General features: G+C 35.9%; 4 protein-coding genes across 5 annotated transcripts; 2 read left to right on the top strand and 2 right to left on the bottom strand.

Annotated features, from left to right (window-relative positions):
- Window positions 1-1,966: 1,966 nt before the first annotated feature.
- LOC149940870 (U5 small nuclear ribonucleoprotein 40 kDa protein-like) lies at window positions 1,967-4,600 on the bottom strand. Its single transcript, XM_090179804.1, has 11 exons — window positions 4,426-4,600; window positions 3,766-3,895; window positions 3,219-3,312; window positions 2,989-3,154; window positions 2,800-2,922; window positions 2,670-2,733; window positions 2,547-2,603; window positions 2,398-2,480; window positions 2,313-2,329; window positions 2,101-2,249; window positions 1,967-2,036 (listed from the first exon to the last, which is right to left on the bottom strand). Exons 1-11 carry the CDS (start codon window positions 4,531-4,533, stop codon window positions 1,987-1,989), a joined length of 1,041 nt encoding a protein of 346 aa, XP_090035930.1. The 5' UTR covers window positions 4,534-4,600; the 3' UTR covers window positions 1,967-1,986.
- A 3,729-nt stretch (window positions 4,601-8,329) lies between these two features.
- Window positions 8,330-9,907, top strand: Lipt1 (Lipoyltransferase 1). Of its 2 annotated transcripts, XM_090179773.1 has the most exons (4): window positions 8,330-9,064; window positions 9,133-9,246; window positions 9,298-9,426; window positions 9,484-9,907. In XM_090179773.1, the coding sequence occupies exons 1-4, from the start codon at window positions 8,663-8,665 to the stop codon at window positions 9,871-9,873; spliced, it is 1,035 nt and encodes a 344-aa protein (XP_090035899.1). In that variant the 5' UTR covers window positions 8,330-8,662; the 3' UTR covers window positions 9,874-9,907. The 2 variants fall into 2 exon arrangements, with proteins under 2 accessions (XP_090035899.1, XP_090035900.1); XM_090179774.1 differs by lacking the exon at window positions 9,298-9,426 and having other exon boundaries at window positions 9,460-9,907.
- On the bottom strand, window positions 9,896-12,167 carry LOC149940868 (polyubiquitin-C). The gene is made up of 2 exons (XM_090179772.1): window positions 12,017-12,167; window positions 9,896-11,873 (listed from the first exon to the last, which is right to left on the bottom strand). Exon 2 carries the CDS (start codon window positions 11,866-11,868, stop codon window positions 10,039-10,041), a length of 1,830 nt encoding a protein of 609 aa, XP_090035898.1. The 5' UTR covers window positions 11,869-11,873; window positions 12,017-12,167; the 3' UTR covers window positions 9,896-10,038.
- A 672-nt stretch (window positions 12,168-12,839) lies between these two features.
- On the top strand, window positions 12,840-14,971 carry Adi1 (acireductone dioxygenase 1). The gene is made up of 4 exons (XM_090177614.1): window positions 12,840-13,053; window positions 14,270-14,386; window positions 14,456-14,635; window positions 14,715-14,971. Exons 1-4 carry the CDS (start codon window positions 12,931-12,933, stop codon window positions 14,829-14,831), a joined length of 537 nt encoding a protein of 178 aa, XP_090033740.1. The 5' UTR covers window positions 12,840-12,930; the 3' UTR covers window positions 14,832-14,971.
- The last annotated feature ends 7,386 nt before the right edge of the window (window positions 14,972-22,357 follow it).

Genomic DNA, 22,357 nt, shown 5'->3' with positions numbered 1-22,357 from the left:
ACTTTGTGGTAGGAGTAGAAAAGGCCGCAACACTTTTGTATTATAAAATGTGTTTAAATGGTCTTTTCAAGGTGAAATTGGTTTTGTTTTGTAGTCTTCATTAGGTTGTTTGTAACTTAATTCATTTATCAATTAGACCCTAAGAAATTCCTTGTAGGAATGTTTTTTACCCTAGAGCCTAAAAGCTTTATAAAAACAATGCAGGATTTGTATTGCGTAAGAAGTACCACCATTTAAGAGTGGATAGGATCAAAGTATGGCATATTTTTGCTAAGGAAAGAAATGAATGATATCATTCCATAAACAAAAGATATATTTTAAATGATTGTCTGTAAATGAATCAGATCATTCATAATTGAGGAATGTTTAAGAATGATTGTATTTCATATACTTAAATGAATGTTTTTTTCTCTACTTAATTGCGCATATACCATGTTAATTAAAATATATTGCTACGTTTCGGTGAAAAATAGAAACTCTTCCAACTATAAAGAGAGTATGGATTTTCTATTTATTGACAGTGGCGCAGCCAGAAGTTAATGGAGCGAGTACTCCAAGGGTGGGTAAATTTGCCAAGGGCAGGACTCCCAGCCAATAGTCCCCAAAAATATACAGGTATTAGAGGATAAAAATCTCAAAAGTTATCAAAGATTTATTTTATAGGATTACAAAAGAATTGTAGTACCCTAAGGCAGTTGAGAGGAAACTTTTAAATATTTGTGTCCTTGAACAGGAATCGCTCTGTTACAATCTCAATAATTGTGATGGCCATGACTTAGCAGAAAAATACCGAAGTAAAAATAATTACCATTGGTCTTGTATCATTTATAGGTATCACTTAAACAATATGCTAAACATATACGTGTAGGAATATCGGAAGCATAGCATAGAAAAGGAATTTTAAGGTTTTACATTTAAGAATTAAAGGATTATAGGACCACTGGGAGCCCAGCAGTGGTTTAAATGTTTATGAAACTTTTAATACTGTAAAAGCTAGGCCAAAGGTTAATATGAATATAGAAACCTATTTGCCCTTGTCTAAGCCACTACTTCTTATTTGAAAAAGTTGGTAGCTGGTCTGATGGTACAATTGGAAAAATATTTTGGCCCGACTTTGAGGTATAAAGCCAAATTTGAAACTTGAAAGGGTGACATTACTAGTCAGGTGCACAGATATGGGCCTTAAAATAAAATTATTTTAAATAATTTAAAGGTTCAATAGTTGATATGAAAAATGAGTAGAAAACTAAACCCACACTGCTCTATTTTAATATCTGAAAGATAAATTTAATGTACGATGGAAAATATATTGTGTTACCCATTTCAAAATTAAAAACATTACTTTTAACAGTTACCATTTTCATAAGATTAATTTAATCGTCTATTTAGGCCCTGAAATATGACTTTTACCCCAAAACATATGAGGTCCAATAGCTAACCTCTGAATACTAAATAATATAAATTTTTTAAGGAGAATATATAGTAAACGTGACAAATAAATTTGTAACTTAAGAAGCAATTTTATTGTTGTAATTTGCACTTTTCTTAAAGGAAAATATTTGGTAAATGTGACATAGAAAAATGTTCTCACCATTCTGTGATGCACCTTAAATATGATTGTGCAAACCCTCATATTTATTAACTAATTCAGGAGCTCTCTCACACCTAAGTTTAAATGGCATATCAGAGAGGGGTCTACAAACACAGTGTTATATTTTCAGACATATAGTATTGGATTTACTTAGAAAATTCAAGGATGTGCCAGTGTAATCCTTTTGTAACTATAAAATGTAGCCTCATTTCATTTAGGGTGTGATCCCCAAACAGTATTAATTTTTTTTGTAACTTGTCTATGCAAATAGCCCAAAAATGTTAACTGCTGCGCAAATTTTTGATACTTTAAAAAATTGTTCGCTCATGTTTAAAATGTTTGTTAGTTTGCTTTCAAATATTAAAGAGAAACAAGTTAAAGCATAAAAACGTTTTTTATTCAATTTCTCCCAAAAATAATTGTTTATCACTTGAACAAGATAAAACTGAAAGTAAAATTTGTATATTATTTTACTGTCACAAATCACACTTCAAGGGGAAATAACTTACTTATTGGTTCTTTGGGATGGAAATCTACTTCATTTACTGAACCATTGTGACCGGGTAATTTGTAAATAATCTTCCGACTTGTTGTGTCCCAGATATAAACAAACCGATCCGCCGAGCCAGCAGAGACCCGGCTCCCATTAGTTGACCAACTAAAATTAATTTGTAAGTTAAATCTTCAGATTCATTTCATAAATAGTCAGCCAGTAAAGTACCTGCAACGTAGGAGATTCTGCAAGATAAAATTTTCTAATTATTAGCAACATCATCGTAACATTTTAAAAGATATAGCTTTCATACCTTTTCAAAATTATGTTGGTGTCCTTGCATAATTTTAACACATCTTTCTTGGGGAGCAAATGGCCTAACATCCCATATCCTTACTATAATATTAAAATTATTTAAAACATATCCAGTACTACCATACCTCTTTAATAAATTAAATTTACATGTATTATCCATAGCATTAGAGAGAACGTAAGAACCATCTGGACTTAATGATAAACCTTATTAAAAATAATTGTTTTTAAGATTATCTGTTGGAAGTAATTTAGTAACGACTAACGAATTACCAGTAACAGTATCCAAATGCCCAATCATTTTGTACAGTATTCCATTTTTTCTTAGGTCCCATACCTTGACAATGCAATTAAAATAAGAATGTATGTCTTAAGTTACCATTAAGAATTCTTAGTGATATACTTTTATGGTATTATCAATTCCTCCTACAATGACTTGTTCAGCTGTGTCATTGAATGTAATGGCAGTGATTTGATATGTTTCTTGGAAATTTTGAATAGCTCCTCTTTTTCGAGAATCCCATAACTAAATATTCTACAGATATTATTGATCATGCCGTTACAACGTATTATAAAAAAAAAGTAATTTGACCTTTATAGTGCAGTCATCACTACCACTGCATATCAACTGCGGTCCTCTCCTGGCAACATTACAACAATTAACGTAAGATGTGTGACCCCTCATTTTTTTCAGCCTGGCACCAACTTCCACGTCCCACATACTAATAGTCTTGTCTGTTGAGGCTGTGAAAAGGTTGCTTAACAACAAAATATTTTTAGTAGGATTTTACATTTTGATATATTTTGAAAATCCCATTATACCTTCCATCAGTAGAAAAATGAAGGTCTAATACTGCTCCAGTATGGCCACTTAAAACAGCGTAATTTTCACATTCTCCGTAAGTATTCCAAAGGACTTAATAGAACATTTTTTGGTAGATATTAGAGATTGACATCTCTATTATCATAAGGTCCCCATAAGCAAAGGTCTAGGCCAAATTTATTACAATCACATATCCATTATTAAGAGGTAGGTATTCAAAACCTGCACCTCCTAGTGGCTACATCCTCAACTCAGTTGAACTGGGATGCATTTCATAAGCCGTGTGTGAACGTTTCCAATCTGGCTATTAGAAATAAGAGTTATGTTCCTGAAGGGATTTATTTTTTAAATTTGAGATTTAGACGCGTTTTAGTGGCATTTATCAACCCGAGCGTGGCTGCTCTACCAAGTAAGAGAATATTTTAGATTGTTGTACGTTAATTTTCTTCTCTCCAGGGCAACGCCATTACCATGGGCCCCTATGGTAGACCTTTACTTATGGTAGGTTTATGCTATTATGTATACATGTATTTACTAATGTCTTACAAATTTGTCTTTCATAGCCAGAAGAAGCTAGCAAGGTACCATCTGGATGGAATTTTGAGCAGTATATCTCGCCCATGTGTCCAGTTAGAAGCATAATGGGAGCTTCAAGATTTGATGTTCTAGGTGGAGCCTGATAGTGGTAAAAAAATACGGGTAAGGATGGCTTGTTTTAAAAGATTGTTAGGTTTGAGATTTTAGCCATGTTCAAGGGGATAAAAAAAACGCCCCAAAACCAATTCAGGTTGAGTCAAATTCATAGTTACTCTAAAATTAATCACCCAGGATCCCAGACTTTGCAGGTGAAGTTCAAATTAAAGGGATTAATGATTGATTAGTGGGTTTTTGATATTGGTTTCAAATAGAACTGTAGAAATCGGACGTTAAGTGACGTTATACAATTTCACCCTATCAAAAAATGGTGGCCATTGGCAAAATCGAGGGGTAAGACAATCTGTACAACGAGTTCGTTAAAGGTACGGCAGTGTACACTGAGTTCGCAGAGTGTCTTACCCCTCGGGCAAAATTACATATCAATTTTAAAACCCTTAAATTACTGTACCAAGCTGGTGATCAATGTTACAGTATCTACTGTCAGTGTTTCCTTTCTGAAAGCCGTTAAGCCTTAGATATTGTTCCAGAATTTACCAGAACTATACTTACACCGAAATTTTCTATTTGTACTAATTCATTTCTTGGTCTTTTAGAAACAGGAACTAACGCTCCTCCCTTTTCTGGTTTCCTTTTGTAACTTTCTCCGTTAAACATCATGGTTAATATTTTTGTGAACAACGGGACACTATCTACGGTTTTTAATCGCAACTTGGGAAAGTATAAGTGTAGTCTGCTACTATTATCATTCTGCTTACGAGTTACGCTCAACCAGGGTGGGAAACAAGAATTTTTTTGAAAGTGGACAGGTGACTAGACACCCCCTGGCCTAGAATGAATAAACTGAACCATGACCAGTGCACGTCGTCTGCTACATTAGAATAGCCCGAGGAATAGCCTCTTGTTTTATCTTTTAACCGTTTTTAATAGGGTGAGTTCTAGGGCTGTGCGAGTCATAGAAATAGAAATGAGACTAGAAGTTCTACAGTAGAACCACTGCGCTATCCGGTAATCTCAAGGGAAACGGGCATGCTAGAAGGCTTCCATGAGAGTGGAATCACTTCTATTCCACGCAGAAGTACGCCATCTATTAAAACAAAATTAAAACTTATAATTTTTTAAAATAGATGGCGTGCTCCCACAAAGAATACTGGCGATTCCACTCTCATGGCCGCCTTCCTACTCCTACATCTCACCACAATCTAATCGCACTTCTAGTCTCATTTCTATTTCTATGGTGCGAGTACTCGAGCAACATCGATCTTGGAGGAATAAAACAAGTTTTATTCCTCCAAGCATCGATTACTCCGCGTTTTTGTGAAATCTAGTACTCGAACTCGACCTCGAATAAGTATTTGGAAAGCACTCATCGATTATCGAGTACCAAAAAAATGAATAGTTGGGTACCCGATTACTCGAATAAGCTGCTGTAAGTTCAAAGACGGGTTTTTGCAACTTTTTGGGGTGGAAATAATAAACGTTACCTACAAGTGGTACAAATAACAAATGCTTTGAATGACCTTGGGGATGGATCACGGTTTTTAATACGTTGTGCACCGGCGCGGTTATTCTTACTATTTTACTATTAATTACTGTAATTAGGCTAATATAATACAAGTCTAGTTATATCCCACTAGTCACTGAGGTTACTTAAGTTCTGGAAACTGTGGTTCATTTAAATTAAAGGAATATTTTTCAGCATCGAAAACTAGTTTATGCTAATTTTAATTTTAATTTCCTAATTACTCAAAAGACCAGCTCCTAATCAAGTATACTCGACAACCCTACTCTTTAAAAATATCACTCGAGTTTTTATCTGCATTACTTGACTTAATCAATTAGTCAAGTACTCGACTCGACTGGAATACTCGATGAAAAAAAATCGTACTCGATACCCGACTCGATTGCCCAAAACCACTACTCGCACACCCCTAGTTATTTCAAATTGGAGTGTACAAATATGCCACAGCCGCCGTTACACAGACCTTCAAATCCAAAGACTAATAATATAACATTTGACCTACCAATTTCCAAATATTCAAGCAGAATCCATAGATATAGGAAACGTATATAAAGGTCTAGATAAAATATTTCAAAGGGAGTGAATACGGAGGTGACAGCTAGCAGAAACGCGCTATCTATCGGTAAGAAAGCTCGTGCTATCGTCGCGAGAGCCATTGTCTCCTGCTTAGAAATTATACTAAAAGTCACCAACAGATGGTGTCTAAAGACTTCCGCCTGCGGAAAGGTCAAGCACTTAGTACTAAAATGCTAAGAGAGCTCGCGCTCTTGGTCACGTGCAGCCTTGGAAATAACGGTGGTCAGGTGGTCAAAGACCAGTTAATTAATTGTTCAGACCAGTTTATTTATTCAAAATTTGGGGGGTCACTGGTCACCGTGTCCAGTTTATTAATTCGAAATAATATCAAAAAAACAGAAGTTGACCAGTTTAATAATTCCAAATAATATTAGATTAATTAAAGGTTTATATCAATTTGGATTTCCCTATGTACAGCGACTCCTATTACTACCGCCGGGGCCGCACGTCGAGGTTTTATGTAGAGTCCCTTCGCTCACATCCCTTGAACGAGTCGAACTGTCTAACCCCCCTCTGGCCTCAAACCCTCAATCCTCTAGTCTCACTTTCCCCCGAGTAAGGTAGGTACCTGGCTACGCGGTAACGGACCGGGGACTCTGGAGTTACGGGGCCTAGAGAAAGAGAGGTAATACGGTAAATTACGAGGGTCTTCTAGGCTCTGGTAATAGTCTTAAACGAGATAGTACTATATTGTACTATTCTGGTGGTACTCGTAAAATAAAGTTAACTATTTTGAATTCATGCAAAGTTAATGTTACCAACATAATCTAACTTCATTTTATATAAGACCAGTTTAATAATTCATAAGCTAGGGGGTCACTGGTCATAAGGACCAGTTTATTATTTCATATGCTAGGGGGTCACTGGTCATAAGGACCAGTTTAAAAAAAACCTTATTTCCAAGGCTGATTGGCACATTTTATATAAGACCAGTTTAATAATTCATAAGCTAGGGGGTCACTGGTCGTAAGGACCAGTTTATTATTTCATATGCTAGGGGGTCACTGGTCATAAGGACCAGTTTAAAAAAAAAACCTTATTTCCAAGGCTGGTCACGTGCCTTCCTCGGTGTCTGCTAGGTGTCAATTCCGTATTTTATGTTAGGCTTAGACGCCCCGAAATTTATCTAGACCTTTATATACATTTTTTATATCTATGGCAGAATCACTTAAAAAAATTTAAACACATCGGATTAATTAAGTGGTCCAGTGGACCACTAACCCCCCTCCAATTTAATTAATAAACTGGTCCGGGCCATTTTTAAACTGGTCATTTGCCCACTGCCACCGCCTTATTTCCCCTTAGAAATAGAAATTAGACTAGAAGCATGCCCTTTCCGCCAATCCCAAGGGAAACAGGCGAGCTAGAAGGCTGACATTAGGGTGGAATCGCGATGTACGCGCCATCTGACAAACGCATTAAACATTGTCTACGACGCGAATTTCGAAGAGGGAAAAAAAGGCGATCCACTGCGCATCACGTCGCGCGCAGCGGCGGTCTTTTCGTGTTTAAATTTTTGCGTCTAAAAGCATATCCGCAAAAATGGTTAAAAACTGCGCTTTTTCACATTGTAAAAAGAGATCTGGGAAAGAAATAAAATTATCATTTAATAAGTATGTAATATTATAGTAAATATTTTATAATAATCTCGGAATAAGAGATTTTTTTACACTAAGATTTCCTCTGAAAAATGCTGAATTACTAGGAAAATGGGTTTTAGCGGTAAATAGCGAAAATTGAACTCCATCTTCAATTACTTCATATGACTTTGTGTGTAGTAAACATTTTATGCCGTATGAAATTTACTTTCAAAATGGAAGGCACAATTTGAAAGCAAATGCTGTACCGATACAAGTAAAAATTACCCTATACATTCTGAAATAAAAAACTAACTGAAATATGAATAATTTCTTTATTAAAACAAGAATTTGAAAGAGCTCCCAAAAATATCTATTCCAGAACAAAGCATATTTACATCTTCTAGAGTATGCCAATTTATTGATTTTAGTAATTGTTATTTAGTTTCCCTATTTATCAGAGGTTATTTCAGAAAACTTACGGAAAAAGTGAACTACCGGAAACCACTCAATTTGACTTGACTAATACTGATGATAGTTTAAAAGACACTGAAACCAAGATTTTGGAATCTCATGTATACATATTTTAAACCACACTAAAATAATTAAAATTTAGTTAAACTGTGATGATTTGTGGTATTTCAGACTTACAATGATTGCGCAAAGTAGATATAGCAGATTCTTGAGATTTTTATGATTTTCCTAAAGCTGTTTAAATAACTTAATATAATGTCAGATAAATAAAAAAAGTTTTTAATACGATCTGTTTTATGTTATTCCACGTGACCATATTTACTTATTTAGTTTAAATTGTTTCTATGAGATGGCGCGACTATCGCGATTCCACTCTGATGGCAGCCTTCTAGCTGGTACGTCCCCGCCCAATCGTGCTTCTAGTCTAATTTCTATTTCTATGGTTTTTCGCGGGGGGGTGGGGCTCCGGAGTTACAAGTTACGCCACTGCTTGGCAACCATGTGGATTTTAAACAAGACTCAGAGAAGCTCATTTAGCTGCAGCTAATCAGATGCTTTTGAAAATTGGGACAAATTTTGTGATTTAGTGTTTTATCCTACTCTTCTTTTCTAAAAAAGTTTCAATAAAACTAGCCAAATCATGATAAACTCTGGCTCAGTTATATTTTCCAAATCACGAAACATTTATTCAAATTTAGCTTTTGAAGAATGGTTTTATAATAATTTGAAATGTACAGAAAATGATTTAAGTTTCTTATTGATGTGGCAAAATAAGCCCGCTGTTGTAATTGGTAAACATCAAAATCCCTGGTTGGAGTGCAATACTAAATTTATTAGAAAAAACTACATAGATTTAGCTCGCCGTAATAGTGGAGGTGGAACGGTTTATCATGATATGGGAAATTTAAATCTATCATTTTTTACGCCTCGAAGTAAATATAATAGGATAAAAAATTTAGAAGTGATATCTGAGGCACTTAAGAAATGGGGTCTTACTGTCATTCCTTCTGAAAGGCATGATTTGCTTTTGAACAACTTTAAAGTATCCTTTCCCAAAAGTTCTCCAATTAACTTTTAAAGTTTAATTTGAACTCAATATAAGATTAATAGATTTCTGGTACTGCATCTAAATTAGGACGAGAAAATGCTTATCATCATTGCACATTATTGTTAAATGTTAACTCATTTGCTTTGAGGAACTCATTACATCAAGATATAGAAATGGTAAGTCAAAAAATATTAGGTTAAAATAATAATGCTAATTTTGTTTATTAGAAAGAAGTAACATCCAAAGCAACACAAAGTGTTAGAGCATCCATTCAAAATTTAAAAGATGTTTGCCCCCATCTAGACACTAATGAACTTCTCAAAGAAATAGCTAAAGTCTATCAGTCAAATAATAAGGTGAATATATGGTTTTTTTTTAAATTCATCTAGTTTAAAATTCGAGATTACTTCAAGGATTGCGGAGTTTCTTACATTGATCCCTCAGACAACATCTATGAGAATCTCAGCCAAATTGAATCTAATCTGCGAAAGTGGGAATGGATTTTTGGTAAAACTCCAAGGTTCACTTTGAAAAAGGCTTTTCTGTTACCAAAATCAAATGAGGCTAGTTTGCAAGGTTCTAACGAGCTAAGAGTTGAAATGACAATTTTTCACGGCAGAATTGAGAGCCTTAAAACAAATCCGTATCCTGAACAAGCTCCAAATCTTTTACTAAAGACGAAGTTTGATTTATATGATGTGAAATTGACTCTAGAAGAATGGTTATCTAATACTAAACTTAAGGACTTTGAAATTAAAGATTTCATTGCTAAATGTATTGTGGATATAGTAACTAGTTTTTAGATAATTAAAACGTTGAAACAAATTAAATTCTAATTGCAACAGCTTTAAGTTTTATTGGTTCACAAGTTACGATACAGTAATACAATTTTTTTTTTTAACTTTTAAAGACTTAAAATTTTGTTTTGGAATGAACTAAACCATTTAAAGTGAGAAGTTAAATCTTCACTAAGCACCTCCACGAAGACGCAGTACCAAGTGGAGTGTTGATTCCTTCTGAATATTGTAATCAGAAAGGGTGCGTCCATCTTCCAACTGCTTTCCAGCAAAGATCAAACGTTGTTGATCAGGGGGAATTCCCTCCTTATCTTGAATTTTGGCTTTGACATTTTCTATCGTATCACTAGGTTCAACTTCCAAGGTAATGGTCTTACCAGTCAGAGTTTTGACAAAGATTTGCATTCCCCCCCGAAGGCGTAGAACCAAGTGAAGGGTAGACTCCTTCTGGATATTATAGTCTGATAGAGTACGCCCATCTTCTAGTTGTTTACCAGCAAAAATCAAACGTTGTTGATCGGGTGGAATGCCTTCCTTGTCTTGGATCTTTGCTTTGACATTCTCGATGGTGTCACTGGGTTCAACCTCCAAGGTGATAGTTTTTCCAGTTAGGGTTTTGACAAAAATTTGCATCCCTCCTCGCAGTCTTAGGACTAGATGGAGAGTCGATTCCTTCTGGATGTTGTAGTCAGACAAAGTTCTTCCATCTTCTAGTTGCTTTCCCGCAAAAATTAGACGTTGTTGATCAGGAGGAATGCCTTCTTTATCTTGTATCTTTGCTTTGACATTTTCAATAGTGTCGCTTGGCTCTACTTCCAACGTAATGGTTTTCCCAGTCAGAGTTTTTACAAATATTTGCATACCTCCTCTCAACCGCAGGACTAGATGCAATGTTGATTCCTTTTGAATGTTATAATCCGACAGAGTTCTACCGTCTTCCAACTGCTTCCCGGCAAAAATAAGGCGTTGTTGATCTGGAGGGATGCCTTCTTTATCTTGGATTTTGGCTTTAACATTCTCAATAGTGTCACTAGGTTCAACTTCCAACGTGATGGTTTTCCCAGTTAGAGTTTTGACAAAAATTTGCATTCCTCCTCTGAGACGTAGAACCAAGTGGAGTGTGGATTCTTTTTGGATATTGTAATCTGATAGGGTCCTTCCATCCTCCAATTGTTTTCCAGCAAAAATGAGACGTTGCTGATCTGGTGGGATACCTTCTTTGTCTTGTATCTTGGCTTTAACATTCTCAATCGTATCACTCGGTTCTACTTCTAATGTGATGGTTTTGCCTGTTAGTGTTTTGACAAAGATCTGCATTCCTCCCCTGAGACGTAGAACCAAATGCAAAGTTGACTCCTTCTGGATATTATAATCAGATAGAGTACGGCCATCTTCCAATTGCTTTCCAGCAAAGATCAGGCGTTGCTGATCCGGTGGGATACCTTCTTTATCTTGTATCTTGGCTTTAACATTCTCAATCGTATCACTCGGTTCTACTTCTAATGTGATGGTTTTGCCTGTTAGTGTTTTGACAAAGATCTGCATTCCTCCCCGGAGACGTAGAACCAAATGCAAAGTTGACTCCTTCTGGATATTATAATCAGATAGAGTACGGCCATCTTCCAATTGCTTTCCAGCAAAGATCAGGCGTTGCTGATCCGGAGGGATTCCTTCCTTATCTTGAATTTTAGCTTTGACATTTTCAATAGTGTCACTAGGTTCTACCTCCAAAGTTATAGTTTTGCCAGTCAAGGTTTTGACAAAAATCTGCATTCCTCCTCTCAGTCTCAAGACCAGGTGAAGGGTGGATTCTTTTTGAATGTTGTAGTCTGACAAGGTGCGACCATCTTCAAGTTGTTTACCAGCAAAGATAAGACGCTGTTGATCAGGTGGAATGCCCTCCTTGTCTTGAATCTTAGCCTTCACATTTTCAATAGTATCACTTGGCTCCACCTCCAAAGTGATAGTTTTTCCAGTTAAAGTTTTCACAAAGATTTGCATTTTGACTATAAGAGAACAAAAAGTAATATTAGTGAGGTTAAGACTTCAAATGCTTCGTTTAGATAATCAAGGTCATTTAGAGGACATAATGTTGGTAAAATTAACCCTACAGAAACGATTTAATCAATGCTAGGATAATTTTATTTACCTGTATAAAAACTAATGTTATATTATACTCGATTTTAATTGTAGTAATTTCAACAGCAATAACTAAAGTAATAATTCCTTTATACGTTTTAAACAATTTCAACAATGTCAAACAATGGCGACCTCGCGCTTTATATAAGGATTATGAGCGTATGAGCACGGCCAACTTTGATCACGCGCTGTTGATGCGCGAGAAATCAAAGTTGGCCGTGGTCTGAGTCAGATGTCGTGACGAGATTATTTGACGCGTAAACACCTCAGCGGTAGCCAACTATCTTCAAAAACAGCCAAATTTCGGCGTTATTTATTGTGTAAAAAATTTTTTAATACCACCAAATTTTTGCTTTAAGCCAAAAACTTTCCAAACTAATTTTATTGAAAAAATTATACCTTGGAGAATTTTTGTAAAATTTTAGTCTCATTTCACGGTCATGTAATTAAAAAAAAACCGCCAAATGTACTAAGTTTATAGCCAAAACAGAAAATTACTAGAAAGTTCTAAGAATGTGACGAAAACAGTCGTGATTCGCTCATTGGATTATTCTTCTTGGCACCTAGGAGCAACAAACACAACACCCCACACAAGGAGAACGCAAAAGTCGTGGATTTTCTTGTGTACGTTTTTCATTGGCTAGACGCTTGAGCGCCTGCTGCCGTCGGAAGGGAAAAATTCGGAAATTGTCTTCCCTCCCGCCCGTAAAACGTTCAGCGTAAAGGCTCGTGACGCTCGTCCAATGAAATTCGTACACAACCCTTCGTTAGCGTGTTTAAAGGCTAGCTGCGTTCTCCTTGTGTTTGTTGCTCCTAGTTGGCACAAACTCTTTTTAATTACGTCATTTAATATTAGTTCTCTATAGTCTGCTTAATAGCTTTTTAATTAGTCGAATAGATTTTGATTAATTATTTATTTTTACTATGGTCAGAGCGTGGTTTATGGATGATTCCTCAGAGGATCAACGTTTGGAACATCATTTAAATCCTCCTAAATATGTAGACATTAACGATCTTTACAAATTAAGTGGAGTTTTGCATTGGAAGGTATGTTTTCTTGGAGATTTCATAATTGCTTTTTGACCTTCAAGCAGTGGCGTTAATAAGGCCCCGCAGATCCCTCAATACAGGAAGGCTTCAGGGGGCCGCTAAATTCCTATCAAATAATATGATAGATACTGACTAAAATTCAGAAAGAGTTTCTCGGTTGTCTTAGCTACGCCACGGCCTTCAAGGGTATACAAGTCACTCACTCTACCCCTCATATTTAGTTTTAAAAAAATGGTCTGTACAGTTTACCATATGGGATATTTAAGGATTTTTATTTTCCTTGTCTTTTTTTAAATTAACAAAAAAAATTTTAAAGTTTAAGATCATGTAATTTTGGTTTAAACTTCAAACTTCCCTCAGGTAGATGATGTAGTCAAAAGAAAATAGTCTGACTACTTTTTCTAATTTCCTTTTGATGTAACCGAGTCTATTGGTGCATAGAACTAACTACCTTAGTTCCATGATTGTTGACTATCATGACAATGTATTAGAAAACACTATGGTAATAAACTGAATTGAATTGAATTGAATTGATATCACTTAGATCCTCCTAGGTGATAGTGAGATGAAGCCTGTTTTGCAACAAGAGTTTGGAAACCCATACAAGGCGGCCTTCTCCCTATTAAGGCTATTAGTGAAATTCTCAATTTTCTCAAAACAAAAGAACAGTATTGTTATGTGAACTATCTCCAGATGCATTGCCCCCCCCCCCCCCCCCCCCGGAAGTATAGTTCACATAAGCAAAAACACCCTCCACTACTACTAGCTATCAGCTAGTGTGATTTCAATATTTTTGGCGTCACTGTGACTGTAGTAAAAAATTTACTCAAATGTCATGTATTATTTGATTTATGATAGTACTTCTGAGGGAGATAATGCAAATTAGTTTCAAGGGAAACTATTCAAAGTTTACAAATATTTTGCCACACCCTTCTAGTTTTTTTTAATATCTTGCTGTGCTTCCTAGAAAACTGAAATATTTTATAGACATGTATGATGTTATTTCGAAAAAAAATAAGTTCATTATAATTATAGAAAAAATAAGTTTTGGTCGTTACAGTCAACTCATGCTGTTTAAAAGTAATTTTATTAAAAATAAAGTTTTTATCTATATCTATCACCGTGACAAGAATCAGCCTCTATCCATTGTTATTATTGCTATGATTATATGGAAAATGCATTGTTATATGTTTTAATCAAAAATGTTTTTCAGATAAATGTAGATGTTCCTGTGGATGAAATGCTAGAGAAAATTAAAAAGGATAGGGGGTACACCTACGAAGATATAATAGAAGTTACTAAAGACAAATTACCAAATTACGAAGAAAAGGTGTGAAAAAATTGCTTAGTAAGGATAAACCCAAATTTAACCATTAATTGAGGATTGGTATATTCTTAGATAAAACACTTCTTTGAGGAGCACTTGCACAGTGACGAGGAAATACGACTAATTTTGGATGGGAGTGGTTATTTTGACGTCAGGGACAAAAATGACAAATGGATTAGAGTTGAAACAGTCAAAAGTGATCTTATTGTTCTACCAGCTGGAATCTATCATAGATTTACTCTAGACAACAAGGTAGTTAATTTAAGTAGATTATGGAAAATTAAAAATAACTTATATCCTCATTGTTAATGTGAAACATTTCTTTTTGAAGAACTTTATTAAAGCTAAGAGATTGTTTGTTGGCGAGCCAGTTTGGACCCCGATTAATCGTCCGGCTGATGAACACCCAGCTAGGCAATCGTACCTGCATTCCTTACAAGTCTACTAATAACAATAATATCTAAGATTCATTACTTAGTTATCAAATGTTTCAATAAAAAAATATAACAATAGTGTTGAAAATTTATAACTAAATTTTTTTAAATTTGTACAAATCCCTTTAATGGCTATTAAAGTTTATTTTATGTTTTTTAGTTTTTCATTTAATCTTACGCGCATGTGTGTAAGGGTGTATAGATGACTAAATCAAAATCTCATCTATAACCATGCCCTTTTCTATAGAAATTATCTGGCCTACCACAGTTTTCCTTGGTACACATAATTTCCTTATATAAGCTCAGCCCAGGGTTGGCAAGAACCAGCCAGAATGGTTTAAATAGTTAAAACCACTTTTTGTTTATAAAAAAAAAATATTGTTATTTTTACTAATTTTTCTACCTTTTTATAACACAGTTTATTCCTTAATTTCGTCCAAACTAGCCTGTAGGTTGAAAATATTCTTTCTATAGCAGCAGAACTTGCTGGGCAGGCTAGAAGATAAGACAGTAAAGAACAAAATTCAGCGTTGGACTTTTAATTGTGTCTTTGCTGAATAGTACTCTCAACCACTTTTTGAGCATTTGCGAAGTAATACAATATGAGCATTTTTTTATTAGTGGATTTAACTAGTTTTAACCAAACTGGATTTTTTTTTATTTAAAAAATTCTCATGACCAAGTCATATCTTAACAGCTTATCAAAAACGTGATTAGATAACACTAACCCAAAAATGTTACCAATTCTGTGACCCTTTAAATAAATTCATGGTTGGATTTAGCCTAGTATCCAGGATTTTATTTCAGGGGGGGGTTTTGAGGGAAAATTTCAAGGGGGGGGTGCTGACGGAAGTTTAACTGACTTTTATTAGGCACCCCCCCCCCCAGTCATCAGCGTTTCGGGAGGGGGGTTTGAACCCCCAAAACCCCCCCTTAAATACGAACTTGGCCAAAGCCCTTCGCTAATGATTATTATTATAGTAATGATGGTACTCTTTTGTCGCAGGTTCTAATAATTTAGGCAGAAACTTAGTCATTTTCATATTTCAGAAATTATTTAAATCTTCTTTTTTTTAAATAAAAGTATGATTCAGTGGTGGGATTTGAACCAGAGCATTTCGTTAGATAAGAAATTATGCTACGACTAAAATGAGCAATGGAATGCCACTAACAATTTTAAGTGAATACTTTTTGCTTGTTCTGGAACAAACTAAAGGTGTACATTATTTATGCTATATTGCACTATTTCCTTTTTATGATGGAGAGAATTACTCTGCTCTACACTAAGCATGTGAGAGTACTCGACTCGAAAAAAATCGAGTGTCTACTCCAAGCCAACTTTTCGAGTACTCTGGAACCCTATTTTAAAAAGATCCTTACTCGCGAGTTTTCAAATTACTCGAGAGCTTGCAACCAGGGAGGAAGAAGCACTGGAGAGTGGAGATATAAATTGTGGGGGAATTCGTTTCCGAGCACCACGGGAGTTTTTCCCCTCTTCACTTGGGGGCGTCAGAAAAAATGTCAGCAGTGATGAGAGTTTCCACGGAATAAGTAGAGAGGGCGATAGCGTCGTTTTTCAAAAATAACTTTTCAATCATACCTTAAAGGCGTTGTTGGCTATCCTTATCTTTCATCCATGCGCATACACAATATTGTGTTTTGACGGCGCTGGTTACGGTTTTGTCTATGTCACAGTAGGATCGCCTCCAAGTTTTCTTTTGTCTTTTTCGGCTGGCAATAATTAAGCCTTACTATTCGAGTACTCGCAATATCAGCTTAACTATTCGAGTACTCGCAATATAAGCCTAAATACTCGAATACTCGATAAAATTTAAAGACTTGACTCGAAAACTGAAAATTTGGATACTCGATACCAAGAAGGATATGTCGATACTCTAATCGAATACCCAAAATCAGTACTCACCCATCCCTACTCTACACCGTGAACTATTGGTCAATGTCAAGAGTATTAGGGCTACACGTTTTACTCCTACTTAAAAGTAGGACTAAAGATAAACTGATAAAATAATCTGCTTATCCAGAATTAATCTGGTAAAATCGGGTAAAATTGCGAAACCCAGCCTTTTTGGGGAAACGTTTTACCCTAACTCGAACCATTCGCCACCACAGGATCACGCACTAAATATTTATATACCCCCGTTACCCCGTACCGTAAATAAATACATAAGAATAAAATGACGTCACAGAATAAGACCGACTTGGTTGAAAATTATATTTTCAGTTAGTACTGATCATTTCTGAACTATGTTTTCGGTTGCATTAAGAAATTTAAATTTTAAGTGAGATTTCTGGCCAATTCGCGGGACCCAACAACCCACGTACGCACTATTGTGGTATTTGAATTTCGTACCAATTGATACAATCACCATCTAATCGATCTAACTCATTCGCGTTTCGCTACCTTATTTCGAAAACCCGGGTAACTCGAAAAATTCGGATTGTATAAAAATTAAATTAACGTGTTTGCGTTTCGCTACCTAGCTTAGTTCATTTCATTTCCGATCAAATTCCTCTTCGGTTTAGTTAATGTACAAGATGATTGAAAATTTGTTCAAATTTAAATTTAATATTTTTAATATATTTAATACATCGGGTGTATTGTGTGTTCTTAAATGTCCGTGACATCTAGTTTTCCCTACTCCGAAATCCTAGAAAAAGCGGAAAGTATCGATCTATAATAGCAAAAGTAAATAGGGGGAGAAAGTCTATCACTGCCTTCAGATTTTACCTTCCACCATGCTTGACACCCTTTTTGAAGAGCTAGTGATCACGTGATATTTCTAACCAATAAGGATAGCACATGCTTAGTGTAGAGCAGAGTAATTATCTCCATCATAACAAGGAAATAGTGCAATATAGCATAAATAATGTACACCTTTAGTTTGTTCCAGAACAAGAAAAAAGTATTCACTTAAAATTGTTAGTGGCATTCCATTGCTCATTTTAGTTGTAGCATAATTTCTTATCTAACGAAATGCTCTGGTTTAAATCCCACCACTGAATCATACTTTTATTTAAAAAAAAAGAAGATTTAAATAATTTCTGAAATATGAAAATGACTAAGTTTCTGCCTAAATTATTAGAACCTGCGACAAAAGAGTACCATCATTACTATAATAATAATCATTAGCCAAGGGCAAAAGTAAATAGGGGGAGAAAGTCTATCACTGCTTTCAGATTTTACCTTCCACCATGCTTGACACCCTTTTTGAAGAGCTAGTGATCACGTGATATTTCTAACTAATAAGGATAGCACATTACGCGCGAAGTAGTGCATTTGTGGTATTCCGGTCCGCGCTCAAGATGAAAATTTTGAATTTTATTCCCTGGCAACCATGTCACCGCCTCGCGATTTCAAATAGTCTCTCTGTCAAAATGCTGACCATTATTTCCTTCGATAACGGTTGATTTTAATTAATAATTACTATATCAATTGTAAAATAAACAAAAAAGCTCGTAGCTATAGCTATTATTTCAGTTAAACTTGCAAATTGTTAGGCCTTAACATCGTAGATTTACCAATTAGTCCCGATCTCTGCTCTTAGATGGCGCCACGCTCTCCACGATTTAAATGATCGTTATACTAGTTACGGTTTATTACTTTTCAAAAGACGTGTTATTATTTTTTAAATGTTGCATTTTAGTTTCTATCATATATCTACTTTATTTAGGAACTAAATTAACCAAATTATCGAAAGCAAAAGTTTAATATTCACGTATTTTATAGATAACTATTTTTCATCGTGGCGGAGTACAACCGATACCTTTGTGTCCCTGTAAAGAGGCGAGGGGGCAGTCATTTCCGAAGCCCAAAAATTTTACCCCTCAAATAAGACGTCGTGCGGTTGCACCCAAAGAATAGATAGTCTTTGGTTGCACCCAAGTGCCAGACTTTCTCCCCCTATTCACTTTTGATAATAGGTGGATACTTTTCACTTGTTTTGGGAATTTTCGGTAAAGGGTAAAAGAGTAACCCCATAACATCATTTTACCTTGCTCCGATTCTGTGGCGGCGTAAAAATGTTTTCCCAAAATGGTTGCCCCATTTTAGTAGATAGAATCTGGATAAGCAGACGATTTTATCAGTTTACTCTCTTTACACCTCCTTTTCTGGAGGAGTAGAAAGTGTAGCCCCAATACCCTGACCTTGACGAATAGTTCACGGTGGAGAGTAAATATCTCCACCAGAACAATCGAATTGTTCAATTTAGCTTGAAAGGTGTACTCTTTTTGTTCCAGAACAAGCGAAAAGTATTCACCTTGTGACGAAAGAAAAGTACTTCGTTTACACCGACCAGTTCTTAAGATTTTGTCTTGCTTTATATTATTAAGGTGAAAACTATTCGCTAGTTTTGGAGTAATTTTTTAGGAAATAGCGAGCAACTTCAAAATACAGTTTGGCTGTTATTGTATGGAAGAAGTTGGTAGTTTGGGGTAAAAGGTGTACTCTTTTCGTCCCAAAGCGAGCGAATAGTTTTGGAATATATTAAATAAAACATTGGTGTACTCCTGACCACAAATGTATTTATTGCTAATTATATTTTCAGAGGTTAATCGATCGTTATGATATCGTACATTTTTAGTCACGCTATTTCTAAGTGGTAAGAATTATTTACAGATAATTTAAATAAATAATGAAAAAACTGAAGATTAACTTTCAAATAATAATGAACATAACAATAATAGTGTAATGTTTCAAGCTCCATTAAATTCTAGACTTATTTTATGAAGTGTTCAAAAATACCTCCATTGCGATCGTGTATTAGTTTCTTATTTATTTCAATTACTTGTTTAGTTTCTTTTGTGTTTAAAACATTTTAACTAAAAAAAGTTCATAAAAATACTTGGTACGTCTTAAATCAATTAATTAACGTTTATTTTTGAGTTTTATTGGTTATTTACCTCGGGTAAAAGGTAATTTGACTTAAAAAACCTCGGCGGGCATTTTTCTAATTGGAACCATTATCCTAATCCTAATGGTTCTCGAGATAAATTTTGAATGACATTGAACTAATGTTTCAAGGTCATCATAAGTTACAAATTACGAACTCCCCCAGTTTAGAGTGTCACGACAATTTTGATCCATTAGATCTGGTAGTTTTCGATTTATAAGCCCTTAAATGTCGTGTCTTGATTAGAATACCACACACAACTTTATGGTTTTTGGTCTAACATTTCTCGGTTTATCATTGGACAAATAAGATCGGGTCAAAGCTCTTTATACTTAAAATTAAACGTAGAACAGCTTTCTAAATGGAACCATTATTCTAATCCTAATGGTTCTCGAGATAAAATTTGAATGACCTTGAAGACCTGGTTCAAGGTCATTGAAATTTTCATTGACATTTGTCCCCCTGCACCCTCTATGTAAACTGCAAATTTCAAATTCTTACATAAAACACATTTTGAGTAATTGGCTCTGTATCGTTTTTTAGTTAACACCCTGTATATACAGGTAGAGGCTTGCGCCGCCGCTAAACGCCGCCGCCGCCGATAATTTTGAACGCGCCGATCGCGCCAACGCCGATTGTTCGAAAATCGGCGCAAGCCACCGCCGCCGATACAAAGAACGGCGCGCCGCCGTTTCTTTTTTTCTTTATACACTTTTTAGTTCCACATCGAGATATATATATCGAAGTGGGACTATTGCTATGGACGGATTGTCGTTAAGTGTTGTTGTTTGTGTGTTTGTGTGTTAGTGTGTTTGTTGTGGAAAAGCGACGACACGGTAGATGGAGCTGCGAAAAATAATTTATTAATATAATTTAAATTGCTGGCCTGGTTGGGGCTCGAACACAGACAGCCGCTCGCCGCACAATTTCTAAAAATTCCCACGGCCTACCAACCTAGCCACGCCGTCTTCAATAAACATTCGTTTGAAATTTTACCGTTGAACAGTTTTTTTCTTCCATTGGGGGCGGGACGAAATTTTGCGTTTACTCAAAAGCGGGACAAGTAGATTGTTAACTAGTAGTGCCCGTAAAGGCAGGAGAGCGCGCCGCTGACGGTGCAGTCTGCGGATCGGACTGAGGATTTGCGGACAGCCATATTCCGTTCTCTTTTCGTATCACATAGGCTTTTTCGCCCGTCAATTTTCTCCCTCGCCCCTGAATCGCGAAGCCCCGCTGACGGTGCGGTCTGCGGGTCGGGCTGGGGATTTGCGGACAACCATATTCCGTTCTCTTTTCGTATCACATAGGCTTTTTCGCCCGTCAATTTTCTCCCTCGCCCCTGAATCGCGAGCCCCCGCTGACGGTGCGGTCTGCGGGTCGGACTGGGGATAATAAGTGTGGCACTTTCTTATCGAAACCGTGTTTGGTCAAAAGTAAGAAGTGAGGCACTTTCTTATCGAAACCGTGTATGGTCAGAAGTAATAAATAAGTGTGGCACTTTCTATAGCGGTACAAGTAGATTGTTAACTAGTAGTGCCCGTAAAGGCAGGAGAGATAGATCCGTTAGACATTGCAGCAGAGAGCATATAATGTTATATAATAATAATAAGTGTGGCACTTTCTTATCGAAACCGTGTTTGGTCAGAAGTAATAAGTGTGGCACTTTCTTATCGAAACCGTGTTTGGTCAGAAGTAATAAATGTGGCACTTTCTTATCGAAACCGTGTATGGTCAGAAGTAATAAATAAGTGTGTCACTTTCTTATCGAAACCGTGTATGGTCAGAAGTAATAAGTGTGGCACTTTCTTATGGAAACCGTGTATGGTCAGAAGTAATAAATAAGTGTGCACTTTCTTATCGAAACCGTGTATGGTCAGAAGTTATAAATAAGTGTGGCACTTTCTTATGGAAACCGTGTATGGTCAGAAGTAATAAATAAGTGTGGCACTTTCTTATCGAAACCGTGTATGGTCAGAAGTAATAAATAAGTGTGGCACTTTCTTATGGAAACCGTGTATGGTCAGAAGTAATAAATAAGTGTGGCACTTTCTTATCGAAACCGTGTATGGTCAGTAGTAATAAATAAGTGTGGCACTTTCTTATCGAAACCGTGTATGGTCAGAAGTAATAAATAAGTGTGGCACTTTCTTATCGAAACCGTGTATGGTCAGAAGTAATAAATAAGTGTGGCACTTTCTTATCGAAACCGTGTATGGTCAGAAGTAATAAATAAGTGTGGCACTTTCTTATTAAAGTGAGAGTGACCGAAAAAAAACAGTTGGTCTCATTCGATAGAATTCTTTAACGCGCACGCAGTGCCGTTAATTTCCGCCCCCTCCGACCAACCCCCTTAAAGGGAGAGTTACCGGAAAAAAAAGTTGATTTCATGAGGGTGGGCGGTGGCCACTCTTTAACATATGATGGTGAATTTTATTTCAAACAATAGGAAATCACATGGGCCCAACAGATTTTTTATTAGTTTGCCCACCCGGGTCAGCTGATGGTGGGCGGCATCCACTCTTTAACTTAGGGTGGCAATTTATTTATAAAAAGATAATAAATCACGTAGCCTCATTAGCTTTTGTATTAGTTTGCCTACCTGTGTCTACTAAGGGTGTATATAGAGC

Source organism: Leiobunum rupestre, chromosome 6 (assembly GCF_980474605.1).
Source record: "Leiobunum rupestre chromosome 6, qqLeiRupe1.1.hap1, whole genome shotgun sequence".
In the NCBI taxonomy this organism is placed as follows: domain Eukaryota; kingdom Metazoa; phylum Arthropoda; class Arachnida; order Opiliones; family Sclerosomatidae; genus Leiobunum; species Leiobunum rupestre.
This window is presented reverse-complemented; position numbering and strand designations above follow the sequence as displayed.